Source organism: Pristiophorus japonicus, chromosome 2 (assembly GCF_044704955.1).
Source record: "Pristiophorus japonicus isolate sPriJap1 chromosome 2, sPriJap1.hap1, whole genome shotgun sequence".
NCBI lineage: Eukaryota > Metazoa > Chordata > Chondrichthyes > Pristiophoridae > Pristiophorus > Pristiophorus japonicus.
The window spans coordinates 210,632,374-210,648,799 of record NC_091978.1 but is presented as its reverse complement, the minus strand read 5'-3'; the positions used below and the strand labels follow the sequence as shown (position 1 = coordinate 210,648,799).

At 39.0% G+C, this 16,426-nt stretch overlaps 1 protein-coding gene across 9 annotated transcripts in view; it reads right to left on the bottom strand.

The window, feature by feature from the left end:
• Window positions 1-16,426, bottom strand: part of LOC139243687 (LIM domain-binding protein 2) — a 776,895-nt gene that overhangs the window by 117,097 nt on the left and 643,372 nt on the right. For 8 of the 9 annotated variants that reach the window (XM_070870836.1, XM_070870833.1, XM_070870835.1 and 5 more), the window contains 2 exons: window positions 8,986-9,158; window positions 1,316-1,438 (listed from right to left, as the gene is read on the bottom strand). In XM_070870836.1, the coding sequence (XP_070726937.1) occupies window positions 1,316-1,438; window positions 8,986-9,158 (296 nt within the window). The remainder of the gene's footprint in view (window positions 1-1,315; window positions 1,439-8,985; window positions 9,159-16,426) is intronic. The other variant, XM_070870853.1, reaches the window with a different exon arrangement.

Here is a 16,426-nt window from a genome sequence, read left to right as displayed (position 1 = left end):
TCACTATTTCATCCAAAACATCGCACAATGCAGCACTAAAATCTTAAAGTGGTGCTCGAATGCAGTTTTCTGACTCAGAGACAAGAGTACTTTACTGACACTTGATGAGAATGAGAACGCAAGCCATGGTTCATTTGCAATGCAATAACCACATATTTACATAAACAAATACAATATTAACAGAGCACAAACAGCGAAAGAGGCAAATTTACAGGTGATTTTGTACATCAGTGACATAAACAAGCATTAAAATAATAGTGATAACTGTTATAAATCTCAGACTTTTATGAGTGCACAGATTTTTCCCGGCATTCAAAATTGATCACCACAGTTCATTGTAATCAAAATAGTACATCCAGAGCATTCAACCTGTACACTACAGAAACTTCCTATAAAATACTTTTTTATAATCCTACAACAATTGTTTAGTCCAAGAGCTGTGGAAATAAAAATACATATTTATAAATTAGTAACATTGTAATGAAAAAGGGACATTACCAAATGGCCTCTTGCCCTGAATAAACAAAATACAAGTAATAATTAAAAGTATATTGTCTTCATGAAAAAGTATTTTTGGAAACATTTCTGTGGGGGAGGCGGGGCAGAATGGAGCTCAGATAGGAGAGTCAGGTTAATTCCTGTCAAAATAATGCTACAAGGAACAGATGCAATTAGTTTACTTCCTCACATTGTGTATTGCCAAACAAACAAATAAAATTAATTTGCCACTTTTTCATGAGATGGAGGTGTCCCCTTAAAAATATGATTGCCCGTAACACAAGTATTACAAACAGAATATTTAACCAATATGGAATTTATTTGATTTCTAATTCTGAGTCTGATTGTAACTCATTCACTAGCTTTGTCATTAGGGAATCAGATGTCACTTGTCGAGATACAAACATGAAGGCAAACTGTATGATGTGTATTAAGTTATGATCAGTTTCATTGTACAAAGAGATACTATATAAAAAAAAGTCTTGCATTTATATAATGCCTTTCATGACCTTAGGGCATCCCACAGCGCTTTACAGTCAATTATGTATTTTTGAAGTGTAAAGTAGGTGGAGTTGTAGTGTTTTTCTTAAATTGCATTTATTTTATTTTCATTTTTCCCCATTTTGTTAGGTCAAGAAACTATTGTAATCATCAGGTGATATCCCTGTGTTATTGGCAATAATTTATGAGGAATTTGACTTATACACACTGTAGGTGCCGCACAAGAGTATTTATGTCAGGCATCTATTTGTTATCCTGGATCTTGACAGAAAAGTGGCAGTTTGCATCACAAGAGCAATGAAAGGGTGTTACTTACATGCATGGCAAGAATGCTGCGTGGGACTAACTCCCGGTAGTGCCGGATGGTAAAGTGCCATGTCTTTATTCTCATCAGGTCATCAAATGTAAACTCCAGAATCAATCTCCCTTCGGTACAAACCTATCAGATTGGCATCAGGGATTTAAAAGGAAGGAAAGGAGTAGTTAAGAATCAGAAAATAACATAACTGAGCACTTTTCAAACAAATGAAAGGAACAAATAAATGTTATATTTAGCCTTAAAATCAAACAGTATGAGCTTTCTCACCAAACTTTCACTAATTTATGTACTTGGCAGCTTTTCTCTTTCATCCTGTTCTTAAAAAGTATCTTTGATATTAGAGGGTTGCAATTAAGAAAACATTTGCTGTTTTGCTCAATTCCTGTTACGGTTCTCTGAGCTGTGACATTTTATTACCATGGCAATGGGAACCAGCTGATTAGTTGGCATGGCAACCAGAAAGATGTAATTCCAGCAGACGCGTTATAATCAATGCTCCCAGCACAGATGGTCTCTAGAGGATCAACAAGAAAGAGTCTAGCAAGCGTTCAGCACATCACATGGCACTACTACACTGCACCAGAAAAGTTAACATTTTTTTTAAATTTCAGTTTTTAACACTTTCTATCAACATATTTTTTGGGTGAATTTGTGCTCAGGAATATAAAAAAAATTCTCATTTCAGGTATCCAGTATCGTCATATGCTGTCAGATTATGTACAACACCTTTAAATGTAAAATAAATCTCCCTCCACTCTTCCAATAATGTTCCTTAGTTCCAACCTTAGCAGAGCTCACCTACTACATCAATTAGCAATTTCAGTTTCCATACCAGATATCCTTGTGGGCTCTCTGAGATGGCCAACATCATGCTAATGAGGGACAGTTTTCCATCTTAGATTTACTCTCAGAAGAAATGGGTTGAGTCTGCTCAAAGCCATTTCACATAGGACCTTTATATCCAAGAAATAGAAGAGTTTTCCTTCTCATCAATCTGGGCTGGATTCACAGAGGTACCAGAGGTGAAAGGACATCACACTAATTCCACTCCCTTGTTTTTCTCCCTTCCAAAATAAAGATCGGATCAATATCAGTTCAATGTATTTATTTTTGCCAATTTTCTCCCCTCCTTCTCTGAAGATGCTGACTCTTTCTGGGGCATAATTCCACAAGCAACCAGCAGTGCTCCAGTAGCTCGCCCAAGTGGCCACTCTCCATGTGTGAGCCCCGACTGTTTGTGTCGGCAAACTGTTTGACTAGGGATGGATTCACAGCCAAGTTTCATTCTGTTCACACATGCACACTTTCTAGCAGTGGTGACTGGTTAAGAATTGCACATGGGAATCCAAGCTCATTTTGCCCTCCTTGGCTCAGAGATTTGAGGCCAATTTATATCACCCCAGCTGAGACAGCTAATTCAGCACAGACAGGGAATCAAAGCTGGAATCTTCTAATCTGTATGACTTGACGCTGCTCTGGGCAGCGCCTTTATTCACAATGCTAACAGGAGAGCTTAAATTTAAATTGCTTTTATCTCTGAGTCTAATCACTTTAAACATTATGCCATATTTCACTGTGAAAATGCCCAGTTGTTTTTTTATTATTTTAAGAAGTGTGGACTGTTTACATTCATAAGAGTCTCCAACTTATGGATTCAAAAACTCTTTTAAATTGCTCAAGCCTCTATGTATCCTGCATCATATGCTCATAAGTCTTTTGAGAGTAGCTCAGGGTGACCTGTCTGCTGACTGTTCTTTGCTGACTGTGAGGATGTACTTAACTGTCACTCAGCACTTTCCCTGAATTATCGACCCTGGAAACTCATCACGTAGGGAAGGAGAGAGGAACGACAGATCTGTGCTCATGCCCCTCAGAGCTGCACCACCAGTACTGCACACCCAGTAAGGAAAACATTTCCATACATCTTAACTTGGGTACAAAACTTAAATCCTTAGTTTACAACATTACTCAGACTGCTAACCTGAGAATCAAAACCCATTTAGATGTGGATTAATTGACCATTGCAGGCACAGTTGCCTTCATTAATTGGAGGGGAAGTAATATGTGCTAGAAATAGTAAGCAAATTGACACAGATCCCATTGACACTGAACAAAATAAGTGGATATCATGCAAATGATCGCTTTGGCATATATCACACCAGCACATGCAATCCACTGAAATGGTTAATTACAGGGCTTGACAGGGGAGCCTTGTAAACATTGGGTCATAATTTGCTGCCCATGCGGGTGTGGATGAGGACCAGACTGATTCCTGGGATGGCAGGACTGTTGTATGAGGAGAGATTGGGTCGACCAGGCCTGTATTCACTAGAGTTTAGAAGAATGAGAGGTAATCTCATTGAAACGTATAAAATTCTGACTGGATTGGATAGACTGGATGCAGGGAGGATGTTTCCTCTAGCTGGGAAGTCTAGAACAAGCGGTCACAGACTCAAGATATGGAGTAGGAAACTTAGGACCGAGATGAGGAGAAATTTTTTCACTCAGAGGGTGGTGAACCTGTGGAATTATCTGCCACAGAAGGCTGTGGAGGCCAAGTCACTGAATATATTTAAGAGGGTGATAGATAGATTTCTAGAAACAAAAGGCATCAAGGGGTATGGGGAAAAAGCAGGAATATGGTGTTGAGATAGAGGATCAACCATGATCATATTGAATGGCAGTGCAGACTCAAAGGGCCGAATGGCCTACTACTGCTCCTATTTTATATGTTTCTATGAGCGCTCGCGCCCGCAACGGCTATACAAGTTCCGAGTTTCACGCGCAAAGCGCATGCGCGAAACCCAGAAATTGTGATCTTGACAGATCCAATGGATATTCGCTGGAGTAAGGCCTTCTATTACCAGCATAAGGGTTTAAAACACACATAAAAATAAAATTTTATCAATCATTTATACAGTAAAAACGTATGCAATAAGGTAAGTTTATTTTTAGCCCCGTTAACACATAAAAATTAAATTTTCAAAAAATTTAATTTTTGTATTAAATATTTAATTAAATGCCATTTTAATTCATTTTAAATATGTGATGTTTTTATTTATTTATTTAAAGTGTAAATGTATTTTTGGGGGTATTCCCATTCATGCTTATGGGGTTTCTGTACATATAGAATACCCATAATCAGGAATGGGGATTCCCTTCTTTTATTGGTTAGGCTGGCCCACGTGATCTCAGGGGTGCAGGCGAACATGGGCCGGGGAGGCCCAGGACTGCGAATCTCTGTACCTCCCAGACCACCAGGTACGCACGCATTTTATTTGTGGATCGGAGGCATTTCCCCGCGGGAAGCCTCCGAATGCAAATTCAGGCCCATTATTGTTTAAACAAATTTTTTTAAATTCATTCATGGGATGTGGGCATCGCTGGCAAGGCCAGCATTTATTGCCCATCCCTAATTTCTCTTGAGAAGATGGTGGTGAGCCGCCTTCTTGAACTGCTGCAGTCCATGTGGTGAAGGTACTCCCACAGTGCTATTAGGGAGGGAGTTCCAGGACTTTGACCCAGCGACGATGAAGGAACAGTGATATACTTCCAAGTCAGGATGGTGTGTGACTTGGAGGGAAATGTGGAGGTGGTGGTGTTCTCATGACCTGCTGCCCTTGTCCTTCCGGGTGATAGAGGTTGCAGGTTTGGGAGATGCTGCCGAAGAAGCCTTGGCAAGTTGCTGCAGTGCAACTTGTAGATGCAGCCACGGTACGGCGGTGGTGGAGGGAGTGAATGTGTTTAAGGTGGTGGATGAGGTGCAAATCAAGCGGGCTGCTTTGTCCTGGATGGTGTCGAGCTTCTTGAATGTTGTTGGAGCTGCGCACGTGTAGGCAAGTGGAGAGTATTCCATCACACTCCTGACTTGTGCCTTGTAGATGGTGGAAAGGCTTTGGGAAGTCAGGAGGTGAGACACTCGCTGCAAAATACCCAGCCTCTGACCTGCTCTTGTTGCCACAGTGATGACCATCACACAATGAAGTGATTATTATATTAAACTGATTATCTGGTGTGAATTGTTGCCATTCCTAGTGCTAACCTTCTCATAGTTTTTAATTACAACATAATCCATAAACTCATTCCATCAACTGTTAAGTGGAGACCACACTTTCTTACACTAGTGAAATTCAGTTCCACGCATCACATTCTCCACAGTGAGAGGCACACAACCGGTATCAATGGAACTTGCAGGTGCCACTTTATATTGTGGTGTTTTAAGCATGAATCATAAATCATTTACACAATACAGTTCTTTCTACAGTTCTTTAACCTGAAGATGCAGAAGGGAACATCATCAATAATTAAAATATACAACAGGAGCACCTTTGAAGCTATGCAATCCTACAGTTCTGTTCCCTAAAATAACCATCAAAGATAGATTAAAAAAAAGTTAACTGAAATTGTTACTTAAGTATCAGCAAAAACTGTGTCATTTTACTAGCAAAGAGAAAATTACGCAATTGGGGTATTTGTTACTATCTCTGTTAAGTACTGCTTTGTTAAATTTGGAAGTCCAACTTGCAACATTCCTTTAAACATTCCTACAAGCAGCCACAAAACATTTTAAAAAGACTGTTTAGCGTTTCTGAAAATGAAATTCCTGTAGAACTAGTCCACAGAGATTGCAGCAAAATTAAGACTGTGGCCTGATTCAAATAAAAATAATTTTGATTTCAATGATGATTTATTTGATCAGTTGGACTGGGCGCAGAACAAGGAAAAAAAATGTTCCCTTTGAAATTGCCCATCACGGTGCTAAGCCATACAGACCGAAGGAGTCCTAGGTTTAATGCAGAGACTGTGTTGAATTAGCTTATCTCCTCACCCAATGTCCATACCCACGCAGTTTTTAACAGTAGTTGCTGAGTTATGATCAGCAGTGGAATCCCTGCTAACTTTCACTCTCTTTAGCCCAGGGATGCCGAGGCCAATTCTCATGTCTTAACTTCTGCTCATGCTGCAATCAGCTAGCACAGCACAAAGCAAGAACTGAACTTGTCACCATCTGCACTACATCAAGCCGTGCATTTACTGGGAGGCCACTGGGAGTGCTGCACATTTTTTATTCAACCAACATTTGTTAAAAAGAAGGTTTCATGTTGATTTTTTTAGTGAAAAAATTGTAGTTAGGTACAAAAACAAACATTTCTTGATTTTCAGAATAAGGTGTGTTCGATATTGGTGCTAAAACATCGTAACACTTCTCAAAGGTTTAAAGATTAAATTAACAATTTAATCTTATTTCAACTTTAATAGGGTGCCCTTATAAAGCTGTAAGATATAAAGAAATACAATTTAGCTAGTTAGCATAAACTAGCACATTTAAAACATTTTACTCAGTAGATGTGTTTCTGAAGTCCAAAAATTCTAAACAAGAATGCAAAAATATTGCATACTTGCACAAAAAGGTAACTGCTCTTCATAGCAGTATTTGAACATTTTAAACGTTACCACTTTTTCTTATTAGGGCTTTCATAGTTTTCCATGAAGCTCGACCAACCTGCATTCCTCGACCATATGGATGCGGGCAGAGTTAACCAAGGTTTTCAAGAAAACGGGTAACAACATTGTTTAAAAATACATACAACTAAGTTAATACAAAATTTAAATCACCTGAGATATAAGGAGAGAATGAGTCTCGGAGGAGATAATATGCAAGTATTCAGGATGCTTAAGGGAATAGAGAAATTTAACACCAATAATATATTCAAAGTTGCCGCAAACTCGAGAGCCAGGGGGCATGTCTCAAGCTTAGAAAAGGGAGATGCACAGGGAATTGAAGATTTAATTAATTTATGCGGAGAGTAGTGAACATGTGGAATGGAGTTTCTAAATTGGAAGCAGAAGCAGATAGTATGGAAAATTTTAAAGGAGAATTGGATAGATATTTAAAGGAGTGGGAGATTGAAGGCCATTAGTTTTTATGACTGAGCAGCTAGTCTTTTGCAATCCTGTACTTTCCTATGTGCAAGATTACACTATTCATCTCCATATTGTTTGGTTTGATTTGATTTTTCCATTAAAATATTTTATACAAACATCAGTCCTTCAAAGAGAAGAAAATTGGGTTTGCTGTAAGATGAGACTTTGCTGCAATTTTCCACAGGGATAAGTAGAAAACAAGTAAGCTGAGGCAACCCTCCTTTTCTCATGCATTTCCTCATGGCCAGTTCTTCAGCAGCAAAGGCAGAGGCCCGGGAACAAGTCTCCCCTCATCCAGCTCCGCTTGGAAAGAAAACTATTTTCTGCTCATGCTAAGAAACATAGGATAGAATTTCTGCTTTTAGACACAATCGGCAATCTGGCACAAATTACGCTCAAAATTGCACTAGTTTTCTGAAGTGAAGTTGTGGTTTAGGTTTCTGCTCAAGCTCATTTGCATAGTCATAAACTTTTCCTTGAACCAGTGCAATCGGCAGCGTTTTAAAAGGTAACTGTTTACTTTTTCCTCCTGGCATTAAAACATATTCTTTGATTTATTTAAGAGTGGTAACCTGGTGCAGTTTTATTAATACAGCTGAAAATGGTTTTATCACAAAAAATATGCTTTTTTAATAAGAGTGTCTAGTCACCACCTGTGAGTGACCTGATTTTAAATAACTGAAAAAGACTTAAAAAAATTATATAGATGTACAATTGTCATTTTCTTAGTAAATTAAATGTGTTTTAATATTTAAAAGCATTTAAAAGATGCCCTTTAGGGCCCTTGTGCATTAAAAAAGTTTAATTTTAAGAGCCTCCTCAAAGGGCCTCGAACAGGTGCAATTAGCGGAAACTCATCATGGTGATTAATTCGATCTGGGAGCATTGCCCATTTTGTGGGCGGGGCCAACTTCCAGTTCGATGTTTATTAAAGCACTGCAAAAGCGTAGAAACTCGATTTGCGATGGAAAATTGCAGCAAAGTCTCGTCTTACAGCAAACCCAATTTTCTTCCCTTTGAAGGACTGATGTTTGTATAAAATATTTTAATGGAAAAATCAAATCAAACCAAACAATATGGAGATGAATAGTGTAATCTTGCACATAGGAAAGTACAGGATTGCAAAAGACTAGCTGCTCAGTCACAAAAACTTGCTTGAAATTCCTCGATTTTTTGCACTAGTTCGACCAATTTCGGGCGAATTACATTGGGGGAAAAAAGCGCAACCTAGTAGAAACTCTACCCCCCTATTTGTTTTAAAATGTTTGAATATGAAATAAAGGTGGGTAAATGAAGTTGAGTTACAGATCAGCCATGATCTAATTGAATGGCAGAACAGACTGGAGTGGCTGAATGGGCTGTGTCTGTTCATATGAGTGTGAGGTGTGGATTACAAGGCAATGATCTAACTAAGGCCATCATATAACCATGGAAGTACAGTAAGTCTGTTGGTCATCTGAAGCTTAGGGCTGATTCATTGCTTGGAAATCTCTACCGCCCCATCGGTATTTGATTTGTAACCTCTGTTAGTCTCAATTTCTTTTTGCTGCTGCCATTGCATGAAGACATGCATTATCTGATTTAAAATAAATCGTGGTGTGACCTTCCAGCTAATCACGTTGGTACATTAAATGACATGATATCTCAGAATATCCTGAAATTTTTAATTGGTTTATGATTTACAATCCTCCATAAAATGCCTTTTTTTTTCTTCCTCCTCATATTTTTCTTCTTTCTCTTACCTTTGTAAACATGGGTTTGCCATGCTGGGTGACCATAGTACACTGGTCACAGTCTAGTGTGATGGATGAATTGTGGTAAGATTCCTTCGAGTGTTTAAGAACATAGTAAAGATCTGTTACTCCCCCCTCAAAGATTGTACTGAAATAACGAGGAATAAGGGTTCTTCCGATAGCTGTTGAAGAGAAAAATCACAAAGAAAGAGAAGGCGGTAAGTGTAGATTACTCAATCCCCTAGTTCTTTGCTGTTTTTAATATGTTCAAAATATGAAATATACCAGCCAGGTTTTGAAAGGTCACATTGATGCTTTATACCTATCTGCATCAAAATCTCTCAGTGAAAGCTATACATAAGTCACCTTGATTTCTAATCATAAAATATTGCATGAAGGTGTGATGTTCACCCTTCATCTTGCAATATATACTACTTTATTAAAAAAAATGAAGTTCCACTAATTTCAATACTATTTGCTCTGAATACTTCCATTTTTATTTTATGCAAACACCACGACTCTTGGAATTAGAGGTGATTATCACTTTACTATGAGATTTTGGCTGAATCCCAATACACAAACAAGGGACAAAAGCTACAAATAAGTATTAACAGTGGGTTCAGACAATGTCACAGACCATCAGAGAATTTATGGCAATCTGAATCCCAACATTATAGTTACAGCTGTGAACATTCCACTAAACACTAGTTTTTAAAAATAATACATAGTTTTCCGTTTATTCTTCCTGCTGAAAGTTTAATCCTAGTAAATTTTCCATCGTTATCACCATTTTGGGTACCAACATTTTCTATAAGAATTCAGATGTAACAGGAAGAAATGGATGTTTTCCAACATTATGTTGTTAGGCAAGGGTTAAAATAGGGTCAACTGATATGAATAGAGGATGTGACTGAGAAATAACATGCTTCTCTGTTTTACAAGGTGCAGTAACGCTATATGATTTATATTTGTGACTGGAGTTAGTTAATACTGAATGGTCTGCATTATGAGAGGTGTTTTAGAGAACATTGTACCATTCCTTATGCTTTATAGAGAAAGAGTCATATAGGTCACTCATGACTCTCTATCTTTCACACTTGTAAAGGATTATTAGCAATGCAAAATCTTATGTATGTAATCACATCAGCACAATGGGCCCCTGCAGTGTACTTAGAACAAGGTTCAAATCTTTGTTACTAAAGCTTTTGTCCTTTCTTTCAAATAGCGCAACATGTACAACATATTTCTTCAAGAAGGAATCAACATCAAGATCATCATCTTTTCCCTGTCTTGCTGCAGGATAATGACGAGGCTACATAAAGTTGGCAGTTCTTGCCTATTAACTGCTGGCCTCTGGACCTCTGGGATGCTAATTTCCTTTGCTGTAAAACCTCCTTTCACACAATCCTCCACTTCTTTCTCTACCTTCCTCGGCTTCATCTCCTGTGCATCATTTACCCTATCTTCTCTTTTCCTCTTTTCAAACTTGGTAGTGTTCTGCACATGGGCCCAGGCCTTTCAGCCATGGCTTTTCAATTATAAAGAATATCACGGCATGGATTAGTCAGCAATGGCAGTTAGCCTATGTGGAACTGTGCTTGCTGTGTACACAAACTAATGGTTCATTATGTTGAGTTTTATCTGTTACATCCTTGTATATTGAATATTTGTTGTCCACTATATATATTTTCAGATTTGTATTATTTTGCAGATATTGCTGTAGGATGTCCAGTCCTAATTAAGAATTATTCTGTAAATATTGTTTTAAAAAGTGCAAGGTTAGTAAAAACTTACCACCTACTGAAATATGATACAAATTCAATGATTCTTGGTGAGGCACTGGTAATTTACATCCAAGCAGATTTTCTCTTGCTGTCCTATTTTGAACTTTCAGAAGATGCACCTTTCCACCTACAGGGCCATAACTGTTATTACTCCTCCCTACAGGGCCACTTATACACCATTAGTAACTGCCTGCCAACGATACATTGGTTAATACTCAACCATGCGAGAAACCAATTAGTCAGCCATTACTCAACAATTTTACTTCTATATACAGGTGATATCACTTAAATGGAGGTATTCTTTATACAATATATAGATGGAAGGTTTTCATTGTGATCTGTCCTTTCACATTTCATTGTATTCTGCAGCTAATGCAATGCTTATTGCAATGTTGACTGCTTATTCAGTATTTATAATGCCACTCTGTTAAATGCAACTTTTTATCTCCATCACAAGCTTTTGCACACAGCAAGACTCTACTGCCATACAACATCTCTGGCACTGCAAATTAAGTGTGGAGTCTCATTCCTTCAGATTTTAATTATTGTCGGCAATTTTTTTAAAATGTAAATAATTTTTTTAAGCAATTTCTTTCTGTCTCTTTGTCTCTCTCTCTCTTAATCCCATCTTCTTTCCCTCTCTTTATTTTGTTTTCTGGACGTGATTTGACATTGAATTCAAAATTCTAACTGACACTTCCTGGTTTAGACTCTGCTGCTCATAAATGATTCTTCAATCTGATTGGTTCAGAAGATATCCTATTCACACTGGTCCCAGATCCCCTGTAGAGGGCACTGCACCGTTTTGGCTCTCTAATTTACAGTGGGCCATAATTTGCTGTCCCACCCGTAAGGGCCGCGCAAGTTCCGGGTATACGCTGCGTATGCGCTAAAACCCAGAACTTGCAATCTGTCAAGAATTCTCTTGACAGATTGCATGTATTCCTGGGAAAAGGGCCTCCGCAGGCGGAGAGTTGGACCAACTGCCCAACATCTTTCCAGCGAATGCCTGTGATATTCTTAAGCATGGTAAAAGCATTGTAAAGTCTGCTTTTACCAGTGTAAGAGTTTTTATAAAACAGAAAAATAAAATGTTATCAATCATTTACACATTAAAAACCCTGTGCAATAAGGTAAGTTTATTTTTATCCCCATTAAAACATGTAAATTTAATTTTCAAAAAATTACATTTATGTTTTAAATATTTAATTAAATGCCATTTTAATTCATTTTAAATATATAATTTTTTTTTCTTTATTTGATCTGCAGAGGTATTTCTTATGTGATCCGCATTCATACTTATGGGCTTTCCATACATACGGGATCCCCATAAGCATAAATGGGGTTTCCCTTCTTTGATTGGTTGAGCAAGCACACGTGATCCCAGGGGCGTTTGCAAACTGCATGCTCCCCTGGGATACATGGGTCTCTATGCAGGCTTACGCATAGAGGCCCAGGAGCGCGAGTCTCTCTGGATCCTGAGGCAGAAGGCTAATGCGTAGATTTTTTGTTGGTTGGAGGCATTTGCCCACGGGAAGCCTCCGACCGCAAATTCAGCCTCATTAATTTCCAGTGCAAAATCCCATACAAAGTCCGTGGGCAATTGCAATGTTCACCACTGTGAACAAAATCTGGCCTAAAATATCAGTGGGATACTGACAATTGTCACCTTTCCTGGATTAAGAGACTAGAAGATAAGAAATTAAGATTTAAAAAAAAATTTAAATAATCTGGTTGGTTCCTTGGTTTCAAATTACAGTGCGCATAGCTCCATGTGCACCATGTGGTATAGTATGGAGCTATTCCAGCAGGAAGATGCATCATCTGATCTGTGGTAAATGAGCTAATCTCAAATGGGTGCTACAATTAGCCTCAATATCCCAAAGCTAGTAATTAAAAGAAAAAATAATCCTGCTTCTCATCATGATTAAATTGCAGCTCAGCTCTGAACCCTCATGATTGATTAGTGTGCCGAATTTCACTGTTTAAGTTTGCATATGAAGTAGCAGAGAGCTGCTAGTACCTATTAAACCATCCCCAGCATGAGTTACCACTTTTAGGAGAGGTTAGAGGAAAAAAAATAACAGTACCAAACAATTTGCTGTATTTTCTTTTGTTAATCAACAATATTCAAAAAACAGTTTAATGTCAAAAAATGTTTCCAAATTGATAAAGTTCACAGATTAGTACCACAAATTTGGGACACAGTCTGTTGAATTTTTGATATTCAGCACATCTCATTTGCATTGAAGTTCTAGCCACATTTTCCAGATAGAACCAAGTAGTTGTTACTAAGCAACAATTCCTTCATGCAACATGAAACAATCACATTAATAGACTCTTGCTGATGCAACCAGCTTTGTCTCCACTTGTCTTCTCTGCAAAACATGCCATTGATCTTCACATCTCAATTCCATCGTTGTGCACAAGATGCTGTCTTTCTTAAAAGATAAAAAAATCCTTTATAGTGCCCTATTTATGGCAGGTGCCCAGCCACACCAAATGCTGTCCCATCATTCAATTACTCAGTAGTCACACCAAACGTTTTTCTACCCAGTTATGGACCTTTCGATCTCTGGTCACAACAGTCACCCAACATATCTATGACTACACAAAATACCCTGAATGTAAATGTAATTGTACCCTAGCCCCTCTCAAATATAAAATATTTGTGGCCTAAGTTGAATACCGATAGCAAATTAGTAATTGTGAAATTTCTAATAGGTAAAGGGGAGTTACACAACTTACTTATATGTGTGGTAGTGTGGAATTATTTGGATCATCACAAATGTATGGATCATCACAAATGTATACGTCAAACATTTTCAGTAGTCACAGATTGTTTTTTTAGGAGAGATAGGAGAATTGCCTTAGCATACTTAGCAATCCTTCATGTAAGGGAACAACTGATGGAGACAAGAGGGACAAGGAGGTCCAGAAGTGAATCACGTATGGACTCTAGATCGAGCAGGCTTCATGAAGCAAATGGCCTTTTTATATCCTGGACCTTGCATTCTTGGAACTTTTATTTTTCTTTCAGATGATGGTTGACTTGTATTTCCAGAAAGATTTATTTACATTTTAGATTTCCTGTTTATGCATTTTTCTTTTTGTCTTCACCAAAGACTGAATTGCTGTTGTAAATTCATTGCCAACAATGTGCCTCTTAAAACATACTAATTAATCAGTTTCATTTTTCTCTTAGTTTTCTGCCAGACTTATTAGATACAGTAAAGGTGGTACCACATAGGTGAAGGGAATTAAAGATTATAGTGGAATCAAGTGACTGGTACTATAGTGTTACAGGGAAATGATCTATTCAGTACGATGTACATACACACTTGTTACAATAAATATTTTACTTTTCAATAGCATTGAAGGATTTTTATATGCATGCATTATTTCTTCTTACCCGTTTGGAAATGCACAAAATTTGATTACAACTTCTGAGGTAGAAATGATACAGAGTAGGTATATTACAGCATTGAGTGCTTGAACATCTCACACTTTGTGTTCCTAATCTTGGCTGGCACTGTGGAGAACATATCTAGCTAAAGGAAGGATGGAAAATTAAGAGGCAACAAAGTGATGAATACTCTTGCACACAATAGGGCAACTCTTAACAGCCTGATAAAGGCCCAACATTTCTCCAATGAAAAAAAATGCCTTTAACTTATGTGGACGTCCATTTTTTTTAGGCCCCTCAGCGCTGAAAAATTAAAGTAGTATTTTCTCCACCATATGCACACCCTCTGATGCCAGCGCTACCCGATTCGACAGTGCAGGGCGGAGCCTCCAATGTGCGCTGAAACGGCACAACGCATGCTTGGAAAAAAATAATCTAACCCACTGCGCATGCGCACAAAAGTTAAAAAATATTTTGTAATTGCACTGCGCATGCGCAAGAAAAAGAAAGTCCCATCTGCACATGCGCAGTGCAAAATAGAAAAAAAACAGCATGAGTGGGAACTGTGTGGATCACCATTGATAATCCATTAGTGGCAGAGGTAGATTCGCAGGTATGAAATACAGCTTAGTTCACGAGATGGCTGCAATGGAAGAGTGCAGAGAAGGCGAAAGGGCCAGGGACGGAGAAGGAGAAACTGTAAGGGCGAAGAGATTTCGTGCGGATGAAGTTGAGCGCCTGGTAGACTTAATCGAGAGTGGATGGGGAGTTCTGAAGAACAAGGAGAGCTTTGGAAAAAATAAGCTTAAACCTTCAGCACTCGCAAAAGTTTGGGACCAGGTCGCAGTCGAGTTTAATGAAATGTCCATGACCCCGAGAACCGGTGCGCAGCTGAAAAATAAGTGGCAGGACCTTGGACAAGCTGTGACTGTAAGTAATATGATAAACTTACATTTATTTGGGCTTTAAAATATATATATATTTATGCACTGCAATAACATCTGTAAATGTGATCCATGTGCGTGTGTGAGTGCGTGTGTGTGTTCACAGGACCCTCTCTTTAAAAAGTTGCATTTGCATCTTTGCAGAAGATGGTGGCACAGATCAACCGAGAACAGTCATAAACTGGAGGAGGTTTGCCAAGTGGGCTGCAACTAACAACCGTGGAGCAGAGGATAGCGTCAATGATTAAATGCCACAGGAGAAGACCAACAATTAATGCGGAAGCTGGACCCAGTTTTCCATTAGAGGGTAAGCCCTGCAAATTGCACAGTCTGGTTTGGCAGAATGTTATGTGCTGCGTGTGCTTCCTACGCTTCTTCCTCAATGCTGCTAATCAAACATCTATCTTTTGCTTCGCAGACGTTGAACATCAGGAGGAGACCGAAGGTGCACCTGAAGCTGAAGGCGAGAATGTTCAAGAAAACGGCACGCCAGATATTCCAACTCAAGACAGTGTTGGGCAGCAAGAAGTCATGGGCGACGAGATGGTCACCCTGGATTTGGAGATGCTGAACCCCTCGAGGATTCCAATTCCTTTCATGAGCGAATCAAGCGAGAGGACTTTTCTCGGTATGACATCTGAGGCTGCGGGTATAAGTGTGTCACAGCAAGCCACACCTGCGAGATGTCGTGGGGGGTGAACCCCATACCTGATCCAGAAGCAATGGATTCTGAGAACATCTTGTGGGGATGAGCAGGGAGAACATTGAGCAATCTCAATTGTTCCTGGAAGACGTTGGTGGGGTGAGAGCAGAGTTGGGGAGACTTTCGGGACGGTTGGACATGGTTGCATTGGCAATAGGGGAGCTCACCCAGGCTGTCCTTAATGCGAGGAGCACTTTCCACTCTACATCAAATTCAAGGGTTGATCCTGAGGATGAGGTTGACGACGAAGAGGTAACCGGGCATTCCGCCATTACACATTCTGGCTCTGTCCCTGTCATAGCCCAGCATCAAGAAATGCGGCGCCGGAAACGGAACAGACTACACCTGGGGATACGGGGGGCAAGGAAGCAGAAGTCTGCAACTGCAGGCACGCGCAGGGGTGGCGGCATCTACTGGGGCAGGATTAATGCACAGCGCTAATGAAGAGGATAGAATAATTGTTTTTTGGTTGATTTCGTTGATTGTTTGTAAAGTTTGCCACGGCTCTGAATAAAGTTTTGAAGATTTAAACATAAGTAAAGTCACGCTAATCACAACTGTGCTGTACAAATGTTTAATAAGCATTTTAATTTTGGACTTTTAACCTGACTCC